This window comes from Thamnophis sirtalis, unplaced genomic scaffold (genome assembly GCF_051295495.1).
Source record: "Thamnophis sirtalis isolate CommonGarterSnake01/CBP01778 unplaced genomic scaffold, rThaSir2_p1.2 scaffold_3, whole genome shotgun sequence".
Classification (NCBI taxonomy): domain Eukaryota; kingdom Metazoa; phylum Chordata; class Lepidosauria; order Squamata; family Natricidae; genus Thamnophis; species Thamnophis sirtalis.
Genome location: NW_028261383.1, coordinates 23,699,595 through 23,713,973, shown reverse-complemented (window position 1 = coordinate 23,713,973; position 14,379 = coordinate 23,699,595). Strand labels below are relative to the sequence as shown.

At 49.1% G+C, this 14,379-nt stretch overlaps 1 protein-coding gene across 1 annotated transcript; it reads left to right on the top strand.

Annotated features, from left to right (window-relative positions):
- Positions 1-1,452: 1,452 nt before the first annotated feature.
- LOC148047613 (uncharacterized) lies at positions 1,453-12,795 on the top strand. Its single transcript, XM_087708093.1, is given in 9 exon segments — positions 1,453-2,377; positions 2,923-4,226; positions 5,252-5,385; positions 7,644-7,684; positions 8,666-8,780; positions 8,868-8,975; positions 9,017-10,053; positions 10,055-10,267; positions 10,269-12,795. Coding segments are annotated over 9 exon segments (3,753 nt in total). The 5' UTR covers positions 1,453-1,706; the 3' UTR covers positions 10,399-12,795.
- Positions 12,796-14,379: the final 1,584 nt, after the last annotated feature.

Sequence of the window (14,379 nt, the reverse complement as noted above, 5' to 3'; positions counted from 1 at the left end):
AGCTTCCCCTGATCGTGAGGCCCAATCCCCCGGGGACAGTGAATTCTTGTCTGGGGATAACTATGCATCCAGGGATCCATCTCCTGAAGCATCTTGGGGGTACCCCGACTCCCCTAGCTCCTCCATCGGAGAGGAACGAGATTCTGTCCAGAATTCCCCCTTTGGGAAGGGTGGATCCAGCTCAGGCAGGCCTAGCCAGCGCAGGCCCAGTAAGCAAAAGAAAAAAAGGGGAAAAAGTTCTGCTCTCTCGGATGAAATGAGGGAGGTAATTGCCTTAGCCATCTCCCAAGGGATAGCTGAAGGCATTAAGCGCAAGGGCTCTAGCAAGGGCAAGGCCCCAAAGGAGAAACGCAAACCTAGGGCCTCCACCTCTAAGGAGCCTGTATCCTCCTCCCCATCTTCAAGCCCCTCTCACTCTGGGTTATCAAGTTCTGAGCAGGAAGAAGGGGAGATTTTCGCCCTTTCTGAAGACGAAAACCCCACCCCTGACAAGCCAAAATTCTCTGGCTTGTTTCAACCGTCATTATTCAAGTCTATCTTGCACAAAGCCATGACGGCCACAGAGTTAGGCCCCACTTCCAGACCTGAGGCCTCTCAGGCTTCCACTTCCAAGGATCTTAAGCATGGGTTGTTCAAAGAGACAGTAGAAACCCCCGAAGTTATTCCTGTGCCAGACCTATTTATGGACGCGGTACAGCGCCAGTGGCTACAGCCAGGCACCCTGACCAACCCCAGTGGGGGGGATAGAACTCTATATGCAGTAGAAGATAAAATGGAGGAAATCCTCAAATTCCCAGAAGTAGATGCCCCAGTCGTGTCTCTGACTTCCAATTCCAACCTGCCAGCTGAGCTCCTAGAGGGACTTAAGGCAGAAGATAAGAGGTCAGAAAAGGCATGTCAGAAAACACACATGGCGTCTGCCTGGGCCATCAAGGCATCCACCTCTGCCTCCTTTTTTATTAGGGCCACCCTATTCTGGCTGCGCCAACTCAGGTCCAGACCCCCGCCCAGGAAATCTAGGTGGCGCCATGAGCTAACCAAGATTATTACCGCTGTCGAGTATTCGGCGGATGCCACCTTGACAGCAGCAAAATTCTCTTCCAGAGCTCTAGCTTCCGATATCACCTCCCGCCGCCTCCTATGGCTCAGGCACTGGCAGGCCGAAATGAAGGCTAAATGGAAGCTGGCATCGGCCCCATTTAAAGGGGGCTTTCTGTTTGGAGAGGCCCTGGACAAGTTTGTCACCGAAACCAAGGACAAACGCAAGATCCTTCCGGCAACCTTTAAAAGGGGTGACCGGAAAGGGGCGGGGTCCTTTCGTAAGAGACCCTACAGGAGCCAGGAAACAGGGCAATCTTCTCACCCTTCCTCCTATCAGAGGCCCTTTCAGGCAGGGGGGGATAGGCACCAAGACAGATCCTTCGGGGCTCGTGCCAACCAATCCTAGTCTTCCTTTCGGAGACCATTCCGAGGAGGAGGAAACAACAGTGGTGGATCCCGGCCCTTTCGTAAGGGAAAGTGACGGTCACAGGGATCCCCCCATCGGGGGTCGGCTACGGCTGTATGCCGACAGGTGGGAGGAGATAACATCGGACAAGTGGGTCCTCAACACCATTCGCAGGGGCCTTCTCCTGGACTTCCTATCCTTTCCCCAAAGAAAGTTTATCCGCTGTCCTACCCCCAGGAACCCAGAAAAGAGGGAACGCATGAGGGCAGAAATCTGCCATCTCCTAGAGATAGAGGCGATAGAGCCAGTCCCCAGGGATCAGCAGGGGAGGGGCTTCTATTCGATCCTCTTCCTAGTGCCCAAAAGTTCAGGGGGGTGGAGGGCCATCTTGGACCTCAAGAGCCTAAATCAGCATCTGGCTTACAAGAGGTTCAAGATGCAGTCACTCCACTCCATCCTGGGCTGTGTGAGGGAGGGGGACCTATTGACATCAATAGATCTCAAAGAGGCCTACCTGCATGTCCCCATCCATGTGGCCCACAGGCGGTTCCTGAGGTTCTACGCGGAAGGGAAGCATTTCCAGTACAGGGCTCTTCCCTTCGGGCTATCATCTGCGCCCAGAACATTCACCAAAATTCTGGCAGTGCTAGCGGCTCATCTCCGCAACCATCCGGTTCGTCTGGAATGTTATTTAGACGACATAATCATTCACTCTCTCACCACCAAGCAGGCACACCGCGATGTTTCTCTAACTGTGCAGACCCTGCAGTACCATGGCTTCTCTGTCAACATGGAGAAGAGCCAGTTCCGACCATCCACCTGTATACAGCACCTGGGTGCGGTCATCAACTCCACCTCCTGCCAGGTATTTCTTTCGCCAGACCGGCTGTCGAACCTGAGACGCAGAGTGAAGCACTGCAGCCTTGCCAGGTCGGTACCCATCATTCAGCTGTCCCAGCTCCTAGGGATAATGATCTCGTGCCTGGGGGTGGTTCCCTGGGCTCGCCTTCACGCCAGGGAGCTGCAGTGGTTTCTGCTGCCAGTGCAGAGGGCCAGGAACAGCAACTCACTCAGGCGGGTTCGGCTCCCACGAAAGGTGATCCGGTCTCTAGCATGGTGGAGGTCCAAGGCAGTCAGGAAGGGCTGCCTGTTCAGGGAGCCGGAGAGACTAGTTGTCACCACGGATGCCAGCCTCCTGGGGTGGGGCGCCCACTGTCAGGGCCACCTAGCCCAAGGCCGATGGACTCAGAGGGAGGCCGCCCACAGCATCAATTGGCTGGAACTGAGGGCAGCTCGCCTAGCGCTGAGAAAGTTCGCATCTCTAGTAAGAGGGGCTCATGTACTGTTGATGACAGACAATGTGGTGACAAAAGCGCACATAAACCGGCAAGGGGGCACTCGATCAAAGGCCCTCATGCTCGAGGCAGAAGCGCTGGGCAGGTGGGCGGAACGTCATCTGGCTTCTCTCAGTGCAGATCACATCTCCGGCGTAAGCAACCGGGAAGCAGACTGGCTGAGCCGCCAACACATCGACCACTCGGAGTGGCGCCTGCACCCGGACCTGTTCCAGCAGATCGTGAGGAGGTTCGGCAAGCCACAGGTAGACCTGTTTGCCACACACAACAACACACAGCTCCCACGCTTCTTCAGTCGCTACCACTCGCCCCAGGCGGAGGGAACAAATGCTCTGAGGTCAGCGTGGCCTCAGGGACTTCTGTATGCCTTCCCTCCACTTCAGCTCATCCCTCAAGTGGTGAACAAGCTCCTGACCGAAAAGGCAGACCTCATTCTGGTGGCTCCCTTCTGGCCCAGAAGGCCCTGGTACGCAGACCTGGTCAGCCTCTCAGTTCAAAGACCTTGGAGAATCCCCCGGGACAAGATTGCCCTCAGCCAGGGGGCCATCACCCATCCGGAGCCCCAGTGGCTGCAGCTAGCCGTTTGGCACTTGAAGGGGAGCTCCTGAGAAAGCAAAAATTCTCTGACCAGGTCATTCGAACAATCCAAGCGTCCAGGAAGCCCTCTACGACTAGAATCTACGATGCCACCTGGGCTGCCTTCTCACGGTGGTGCAAGACTAGGAACATAGAGGCCTCCTCAGCCTCGATCCCCCAGACCCTAGACTTTTTGCAAGAGGGTCTGGATAAGGGCCTTGCAGTCAGCACCCTCAGACGCCAGGTTGCAGCGTTGTCTACCATCCTGGCAAAGGGCTCCTCTCGCTCGCTGAGTCAGCTTCCCCAGATCAAGAGCTTTCTCAAGGGAGCAGCGAACATCAGCCCTCCAACTGTTCACCGGTATCCGTCATGGGATCTTCCATTTGTGCTTAAGGCCCTGACCAAAGCCCCATTTGAGCCTTTGAAAAAGACCAGTCTGCGCTACCTCACCATCAAAACCGCTTTCCTGGTGGCCATTACATCCGCTCGCAGGGTAGCCGAGCTTGCTGCGCTCTCTGTCAGGGAGGATTTGTGCGTAGTTCACCCGGACAGAGTAATATTGAGACTTGATCCGTCATTTGCTCCGAAAATTAACTCCCTGTTTCACAGGACTCAAGAACTTATTTTGCCCAACTTCTGTCCCCATCCTTCTCACCCTAAGGAGCGTGAGTGGCACAAGCTGGACGTGAGACGGGCCGTGCGCACGTATGTAAAGAGAACAAAGGACTACCGCCGGTCAGAGGCTTTCTTTGTCTCCTTCCTCCCTGCGTCCCTGGGCCGCAAGGTCTCCTCTCACACTGTGGGATGTTGGCTACGTGCTTGCATTAAACTGGCATATGAGCACCAGGGCAAGACGGCTCCGAGAAGAATCACCGCTCACTCCACCAGGAGCGCTGCAACGTCTGCAGCCTGGGCAACCCAGGCCTCTATCCTAGACATTTGTAGAGCGGCCACCTGGGCTTCCCCCACGGCCTTTATTAGAAACTATAAGATTGACACCTTTGCCTCAGCCGAAGCCTCCTTTGGCAGAAGAGTATTACAAAGAGTGGCTGAAATGCCAGAGGCTTCGGCGCTTCCCCACCCTGGGACTCAATAGCTTGGGCATGTCCCAGCATTTGGGCTCTCTGAGCAGTGCACTGGAGAAAGACCGTTGGCTTACCTGAACGGTCGTTCTCGGGGCACTGCAAAGAGAGCCCAAACCCACCCGGGTGTTTGTATTTGAACGATGTGGCTGTATTGACTGTAATTGATTACAGGACGGTTCCTTCGTTTTCGAATTGAGCATGTGCAGGCAAAGGGAGGCGTGGTCAAGAAAATCATCACTCAGTCCAAGGGCAGATAGGCTGTGTTAACCCAGCATTTGAGAACGACCGTTCAGGTAAGCCAACGGTCTTTTTGGTAGGTTTGGCTATTTTTTTTATTTTTGCTAAAGATAGATGCAAATGATGAATTAAGTAGCTCTGCTGTGCCTCTACTGCTCATCACTTCCTTGCCATCATCTCCCATTAGTGCACTGACTGTTTCCTTGAGTTTTTCTCTTGTTTTATACATGTTTTAAAATGATTTTTAAAGGTCATTCTCACCCTGACCTTGATTTCATCTTTGCAGACTCGGGCTATATGTTATTATTCTGCCTTAGTTATGTGTCCTCTTTCCATTTTTTATACTGAGCCTTTTTTTCATTCAGTTTATCAGATAAATCTTTATGCAATCAAGCTGGATTGTTCTTGAATATCTTGTTTTCCCTTTCCAGTAATATTGTGTTGGGCTGGGCTTATATGATCATACTAGTAAGTTGGGTACTCGTGCTTCGCCACAGAAATGTAACAGCAATAGGTAGCATTCATTACCATCACCCTCCATTATCCTGTAGCCGTAAAAGGCAGCAGCAGACACGGTCTTCTTGAGAGGAACTTTGGTGTTTGGTTCACACTGAGGTATATTGATGTAATAGCCATCTTCTCCATGGCAGAACATCAGAAACTACTGGAGAGCTTCATAGGCACCGTACAGCTCACTGATTCTTAACAACCAATTTTCTCTGCTGTGGAGAATGATATCTCTTTTCTCAAAATCCTGGGCGACAATGAGACAGCCACTTCTCTAGTCATGGGGCATTGAAACAACCTTGGTGCCCTCCAGAAGGTTTCCTATCAGCATTAATCACCACTTGGAAGTCCTTGGAAGTATGGCTGAAGGGGAGAGAAGTGCACCACCATTATAGCACATCCCGGGACCTTCAATCTGCCATTCCTAAACACAGCACGGCTACCTGCGCAAGGCGGCAAACCAACATAGCTTGTGGCTTGGCTAGGACCGTTGTGAGCATGCATGGGCAGTGGGTGGAGTCACGAGAAGGTTTAAACGGTGGAGGGGAGCGCTGGGCTTCAGACTTGACTTCATCTCATTATATCTTACCACTGGGTGTTTCTCAGATCGTGCCAAAGCGTGGAAGATAAAACAATACTGAAAATTGTGTAGTTTATTGTTTATTTCTGAGGTTCAAATTTAAAACTAGAGAAATACTTATTAGTCCAAGTCATTGATCTCATTTGTGACTGATTAGCATAAAGGTTATTAGATGTATACTTTTTTACAGCCATTCTACTGACTTGGGGATGAGTTTGACGATACTTGCATGCAGCTTCCCTTACTTGTGTTTTCCTAATCCCATCTGTAAATCCTTTTCAGCATTTTTGCCTCTTTTCCCTATAACTGACGTTACACTAGAAGGAACAGATTCGTCTGAACTGGGGAGTAAAATAAGGGGGGTGGAATCTGCCTCTGCCTACCAACATCCATTAGTATTCATCTGGCTAGCATCCTGTCAGTGTGTGAGAGAGTTGAGGGGTGTTTGGAAACTCAAACAATATTTACTGTGTGAGCAAGAAGGAGAGAGGAAGGAGCCTGGATGTGGCTTAGCTCAACAGTTCTGTAGTAAAGCTGCTTGCTGCTGTGAAAGTGAAATTCCTCTTTTGAGGTGAGGAGGGGGAGTAGAACCTTTTAGCATCAGAGTTTGGAATTGATTTCTTTTCAGGTGGGGCGGAGGAGTAGAACTCCTTAGTATGAGAGGGCTAGTTTGAAAGTGAAACAGTATTTGCTGTGTGAGCAATGAGACAGGAAGGAGCATGGCTATTGGTTAACTCAACTGTTCTGTAGTACAGCTGCTTCCTGCCGTGAAAGTAAAACGGAAACTGAATCTCCTCTCCTTTGCTTGTGTTTTGCATTTGGAACAGATTTCTTCTCTGATTAGGGGAGGGAGTGGAACTAGTTAGCCTGAGAGCATGTTAATAATTATATAGGAAATACTAATGCTCTGATGGTCATTTCGAAAAATCTTTTCTTAGTGAGCACCTAGAAGCCAAGAGGAACATACGTGGAAAATTTAGATTTCTAGGCTTTATGGTTCTGGAGATTTTGTGATAATGCATGAGTGGTATTTTGGTTTTATATATATAGATTTTTCCAATATTTCCCACACTCCTTGCATTGTTTTCTCCTTTAAGATTTTTATCCATGAAATTTTGCTTACACTATGAATTTCTTAAAATCAGCTCTTCTAAAGTTTAAGACACTTGTTGGATTATATTCTATTGGTTGTGTTTGCATTATATTGAATTCCAGTAAGATATGGTCACTCGTCCAAGGTTTCAACGACTTCAACTCCTTCTATCGCTTCTCTGTTAGTAAGAATTAGGTTGAGTATAGGTTTTCCTCTAATTCCCTCCTCTACTTTTTGGATGACAAAGTTGTCAGCTAAGTTGTTTAGGAATCTATTCAATCTCTACTTGCTGTATACTTTGTCTCCCAGTTCATATCAGGGCAGTTAAAGTCTCCCATTATATCTTGAGGTTGCCCTCTTCATGTAGTTTGTAATCCACACGTGTATTGAAAATGACAGATGAATAAAATTTACGAGTTTTTTTACTTCCATGTCTTGCTAATAAGTATCGTATTTCCTGTCTCGTCCATGTATTAACCAGGTTCATTTGTGCTTAATCTATCTTTGGTTGCACTGGTCCTCACTTACTAATTCTTCTCTGAGCCTTCAAAGTTACTATGGCACATTAGAAGCAGACGTCCACCTGGTTCACAAAATTTGTGTTAATCCCAGGTCTTGTTCCTTGACCGCATGTCAGCAGTGACTGTGGTTTTGAAGGTGCAGGAAAAGGACTTGCACCATGTTGGGTTCTGCCAAGAGTTGCACATTTATGATGGCGGCGGCATCCCATATTCATGATCTTCATTTTTATGTTCCCACCTAGCTTCTGACAAGCAACATCAGTGGATATACTGGCAGGAAATTGTAAGTCACCAGGGGGACGCAAATATCAATTCCAATTGTGGTAGGTTAACTGAGGACTATTTGAACAAGGAAGTCACCAGAGGGGTTGTAGACAGTATTTTCTGCCCTTATTTGTAGCTGAGAACTTTAATGAGCAAAAGTGGTGTATAATTTTCTTCTTTTTTCACCTCATCTCTAACCATTTTATAAACAATTACATTTTTCTTTGAATCTTACAGATGAATAGGATGGCAATAAGAGCAATCGGGACAACTATAAACAACAATCAGTGTTGAAAAGGGAAGAAAATCAAGCCAAAAATCAAAATATTTTCCATTTCCTGCAGAAAACCATACAAATCTTCTCCTCCTCCAGCATCTGTTTGAAAAAAGAGAGAAAATTAAGAAAGAATAAGCAGATTATGCAGAGCTCAAGGATAAATTAAATGAGAAGGGATGGGAGATTATTTATAATTCAGCAAAAGAAGGAAATATCTGGAAGTCTATTCGAAGGAAAAGATCAATAGTAAAGCCACGTAGAAGGAACAGGAATGCAGGACTCTCCCTGAGAGGAAGAAGACGGCTTGAATGAAAGCACCCTTAAACAAGGCATTGTCCATATTTTTTACCTCCTCAAGAATATCAGTGGTGCAAAAGCTTCATAAATTTGCTTATTGTTGGAAAAGCACACTTTGCAAATCACAGCTGATTATGCACAAGAGGAGACAGAAAACCACACAAATTACCTGAATGTGGCAAAAACTATGGTCACAAAAGATCCCTTGTCATGGAAGCACCTCCACAAAGGAGGGAAGCCACAAAAGTGCTCCCAATGCGGTAAATGCTTTAGTGAGCATGGCAACATGGTGCTACATCAGATAACTCACAGGAGGGAGAAAACATATGACTGTGCAGATTGTGTGAAAGTTTCATTAGAAATTCCCAGGTCTTGAGACACTAAAGGATGCACACAAAGTAATAAAACATTTGAACATCCTTTCAGTGGGAAAAGGTTCAGTGAGAATTCCTTCCTGGTGAAGCACCTGAGGACTCCCACAAAAGGGAAACCCTTTGAATGTCCCGATTGTGGAAAAAAATATAGTCACAATATAGGTCTGGTGATGCATCAGTAGATTGATTCCAGGGAGAAATTCTATGAGTACCTAGATTGTGGGGAAATCATAATTAGAAATTTCCATCTCAAGAGACCCCAGAGAACTCACACAGAAGAAAAACCCTTTGAATGTCCTGATTATGGGAAACTCACAATTCTGGTGATACACCAGAACACTCCCATAGGAGAGAAATGCTTTGTATGTCCTATTTGTTGGAAAACTTTCAGTTATGATTCCAATTTGTGAAACACCAGAGGAATCATAAAGGAGAAAAACCCATTCAATGTCCAGACTTTGGGAGAAGTTTCAGTTGTAATTCCCACCTGGTAACACATCAGAGGATTCACTCCATGGAGAAACCTTATAAGTGTAGAGATTGTGGGAAAAGTTTCATTAGAAAATCCCACCTCTTGAGACATAAGGCCACGCACACAGGAGAGAAACCCTTTGAATGTCCTGATTGTGGGAAAGGTTTTAGTCAGAGTTCCAACCTGGTGGCACACCAGAGGACTCACACAGGAGAGAAACCCTTTGAATGTCCTGATTGTGGGAAAGGTTTTAGTCGGAGTTCCAACCTGGTGAAACACCAGAGGACTCACACAGGAGAGAAACCCTTTGAATGTCCTTACTGTGGGAAAGGTTTTAGGTGGAGTTCCAACCTGGTGATACATCAGAGGACACACACAGGAGAGAAATCCTTTGAATGTCCTCAATGTGGGAAAAATTTCAGTCGAAATGACCACCTGATGATACATCTGCGAACTCACACAGGAGAGAAACCCTTCGAATGTCCTATCTGTGGGAAAAGCTTTAGTACTCATTCCAATCTGGTGAAACACCAGATGACTCACACAGGAGAAAAACCCTTTGAATGTCCTATCTGTGGGAAAAGCTTTATTACGAATTCGATCCTGGTGGAACACCAGAGGACTCACACAGGAGAGAAACCCTTTGAATGTCCTGATTGTGGGAAAAGTTTCAGTCAGAATTCCAGTCTGGTGAGACACCAGAGGACTCACACAGGGGAGAAACCCTTTGAATGTCACTATTGTGGGAAATGTTTTAGTCAGAGTTCCAGCCTGGTGATACACCAGAAGATTCACACAGGAGAGAAACCCTTTGAATGTACTGATTGTGGAAACTGTTTTATTAAGAATTCCATCCTGTTGGAACACCAGAGGACTCACACAGGAGAGAAACCCTTTGAGTGTCCTATCTGTGGGAAAAGCTTTAGTCAGAATTCTAATCTGGTGAAACACAAGAAGACACACAGGAGTGAAACCCTTTGAATGTCTTGATTGTGGGAAAGGTTTTAGTCTCAGTTCCAGCCTGATGAGACACCAGAGGACCCACACAGGAGAGAAACCCTTTGAATGTTCTATCTGTGGGAAAAGCTTTAATTATAATTCCAATATGGTGGGACACCAGAGGATTCACACAGGAGAGAAACCCTTTGAATCTCTTGATTGTGGGAAAGGTTTGTCTGAGTTCCACCCTGGTGAGACACCAGAGGACTCAGACCGTGGAGAAATCTTTCAAATGTCCAGTCTGCGGACATTACTTCAAGCATGAATCATACCTTATTGCACACAAGGTAATCCATATGAAGAAAGGTAGATGAGTTTAGAGAATGCTTGAATTTAATTTGATATCTCCCATTGAAAGTCTATGTGAGAATTGATTGTTTGAATTTTGGCCTGATTTATTTTGCTCAAACATTTCTCAAGATTAAATTTGTAAGTGGAGTGAAAAGGAAATTGGAAAATGGTTAACTACTGGTTTCTGGTAGTCAGCAGAACCTTCTGAATATTTCATTTTCCGGAATTAATGGAATTACTCAAAATGGAATTATGGGTGGAGCTGTTGTCTGTTGAGTATGGAATTCTCACATGTGGAGTTTCACCTACCTTGGTTTCACCCGATTTTCAGCCCAGAATTCCACAGCCTGCGTAAAAGTAGTCCTCAAGATATAACTATTATGGGCCTTGAATTAGGGTTTCATGTTCCAATGGCTGTTAATTGAAATTGCTTTCCTTAACTACCTCAATCCTCCTCCTCTCCCTGATGCAGCCATTAATCAAATGTGCAACTCACTAGGCAGAACACTGTCTACTCAGAGCTGGGGAAAAGTCTTGGAGGCCTAGCGTAGAGCCAGGCTTGCCTGCCGTAGGCATCTATACACACACACCCCACCCTCCAAGACACCCTTGTGCTCTGTATCCTAACCCTTGAGTCCCCTTGGCCATTCACTCCCCCGTTACCCCTGACTCCCACCCTACCTGACTTCACACCCTCCTCCTTCTTACCTTTCAAGATCTCTGAACCTCATGTTGGAGAGAGAGGGAAGGACATATATCAATGCTGGCTAGCATGTGCGGGTTTGGAATCGCGACCGGGCTCTTTCGCTCCGTTCAAACTTGGCGAAAGAGCGCTGGGAAGCCTTCCAAACGGACCGCAGAACTTTTGGAAAGGGTCCCTAGGATAACTTAAGATCTGCGGGACCGAAGGAATCCAGATAGCTGGGGGCTATCACTCTCGGAGGCTTTCAGCCCTCACAACGTTTAGCAGCCTTGAAGCACCCGCTGCGTGAGGGCGGCGACGCACTGACGGTCAGCGTTTTTCACCATTCTTGGATGCCTGGGTGTCCCTGATGCTGCCCACCCGACCTGGAGAGCCCCCTGAGGATTCGTTTGTTCATCTGTTGGCGCCCGGTTCCTGGCAGTCGTCTCCTGAGCAGCAGAACAGCAGCGGCTGAAATCGGAGGAAAAGCGTGGAGGGAAAGATGGCGGCGCCAAACAGCTGATCCGCAGCATTTTGCATCTTGGACGCCTCTTCCCTGGCCAGCCTGCTTGAGCTTGCTTGCGCCGAGTGACTGGTGAGCCTTGGTGACTGGTGAGCCTGGAGGGTTTGATTTCAACTTAACTTTCCATTTAAAAAAGGGGGGGGTTGTCGGAAGCTGTACTGAGACCGCGGAGCAGCGGATTGAATGACTGTGTTGGCCGCCACCCCAGACGCCCCCCCCCCTCGGTTCTATTTCTGCTCACCCTGTTATCCATTGCCTTGCTCCTACGGCCCTTAGGAAAAGATCTGGCCGTCCTTGACTGACTGGTGTGCTTGCTCGGGCGGGGAAGAGGATGACGCCCTGAACCGAGCCCTGGGTCATTGTGGCCTCCTCCGGACATTGCTCCTTGCCTTCCGCTCTAGCCATTAGGAGGAGTAGGATTGTGGCTGAGTTGGCGTGGGAGCAATAGAGGATGGTGGCCGCAGTGGCGAGGACTGGGCTTCGAAAACATCAGCACTCCCCTCCTCCTCTGCCAGAGTGGCTCAGGTCAATTCCAAACTTTGGCCCCCCAGATTGGGGCCCTTATCCATCTTTAGGAAGGAGATTTCTAGGCATACAGCCTGCTGACCTTCATTGGAAGGGTGAGACTGAACGGTTGCCGCCTATGAACATTAGACTTTTACATCTTATCCTGCCTGCATATGGCCGCCTTATATACCACGCACTTTTGATCTGGTGGCCAAGGATGTCTCCCCAGGACATAGGAAGGGAGAGGAGCGGAGTACCTCTCCCCCCCTCCTTTTCATATTGTTACACATTACAACTGCGCAATTTTTAACTGGTATGGTGAGTGTATGGGATTTGCTTGTGATTGAATGAATGGCCCACTTTTTATTATTCCATTATTGTTGTATTTTATGTGTTTTAACTATTACGTGGGGATTGTCTGAGTGAACAAATGAGTGTGTTTGATTCGGAGGGCCTGCCGGGGAACACGGGAGCCATAGGGGTGGTTGAGGGAACCACGGACATGGGAGTGGGCCGGAGCATCATGATCGTAACAGGGAGGGGCAGATATGGCGGGGACTTTAGGGCTGGCCATTACTGGGGAAGGAGGGCTCGCTACGTCACAGAGATCCCTCCTTCCGGCCCTATGAGTCCCACTCCAAGGCCAGATGGCGCGAGTAATCAGGACCCTGGTCTCAGGCTGTTGTCGCTAAATGCCAGGTCTGTAGTTCACAAGGCTCCCCTCATCCGGGACTTAATTTTAGACGAGAGGGCAGACCTGGCATGTATTACTGAAACCTGGCTGGGCCCGGAGGGAGGAGTCCCCCTCGTAGAGATGTGCCCAGAAGGTTTTCAGGTGCTCCATCAGCCGAGAGCCCAGGGAAGGGGTGGAGGTGTGGCTATTGTTATCCGAGAGTCTCTAGTACCTCGTAGGATCCCTGCTCCGGAGCTTGTCGGGTGTGAGTCCCTGCTGGTGAAGTTGGACCTCAAGGGTCAAGTGGGTTTGCTGTTAACGTACCTGCCTCCCAACAGCGTTGCAGCAGCCCTCCCCTCGCTCCTCGAGTCGGTAGCCGAGCTGGCAATTGAGTTCCCCAGGCTTATGGTTCTGGGGGATTTCAATTTGCCTTCGCTCGGTGAACACTCTGATGGAGCGCAGGAGTTCATGGCTTCCATGACAGCCATGGGCTTGACCCAGGTAATTCGGGGCCCAACCCATTCAGCGGGTCACACGCTCGACCTCATATTTCTCTCGGAGCAGTGGACTTGTGATCTTGGTCTGAGGGGTAGTGAGACCATACCCCTGTCGTGGTCAGACCATTGCCTACTGAGGCTTGACTTTCGGAGGCCAAACCTCCATTGTAGGGGGGAGGAACCGACCAGGTGGTTCCGCCCCAGGCGACTTATGGACCCCTTGAGGTTCCAGACGGAGCTTGGGGTTATTCCTGATACTCTCGCCCACAGTCCGGTGGAGACCCTGGTTGCTGCCTGGAATTCGGCAGCGACGGAGTCTCTTGACCGGATTGCGCCACTACGGCCGCTCTGAGGCTGTGGATCCAGGAGGCCCCCTTGGTTCACCGAGGAACTCCGGGAGAGGAAGCGCCGGAAGAGATGCCTAGAGCACTTGTGGAGATCCAACAAATCCGAATCGAGCTGAGCGCTTTTAACATCGTGCATCAAGGATTACATCAGGGCAATTAGGACGGCAAAAAGATCTTATATTGCCACCTTGATTGCCTCCGCTGAGTCGCGCCCAGCCGCCCTGTTTAGGATAACCCGTTCCCTCCTAAATAGGAGGGATACGGGGGACCCCCTGCAGGGTAGGGCTGAAGACTACGTCCAGTTCTTGGCAGACAAAGTTGCTCGGTTTCGGTCGGAGTTGGACTCCGATTCTGCAGATCCAGCCGAGGCACAAGGGGATAATCTGGTAGACCATCGCTGGGTTGAGTTTCAGGATGTTGCCCCTGGGGACGTGGACAAGGCCATGAGAGCTGTGAGTGCCTCCACCTGTGTACTGGACCCGTGCCCCTCCTAGCTGGTTGTCAACAGCAGGGAGGTGACACGGGGCTGGATCCAGGCGGTTGTTACCGCCTCCCTTCGGGAGGGGGTCTTTCCCCCCGCACTTAAAGCGGCGGTGGTGAGACCCCTCCTGAAGAAACCATCTTTGGATCCAGCTGTTCTTAACCATTACCGTCCAGTCTCCAACCTCCCCTTTGTGGGGAAGGTTGTTGAGAAGGTGGTGGCCTTTCAGCTCCAGCGGGCCTTGGAGAAAGCTAGCTATCTCGACCCATTCCAGTCCGGCTTCAGGCCTGGCTA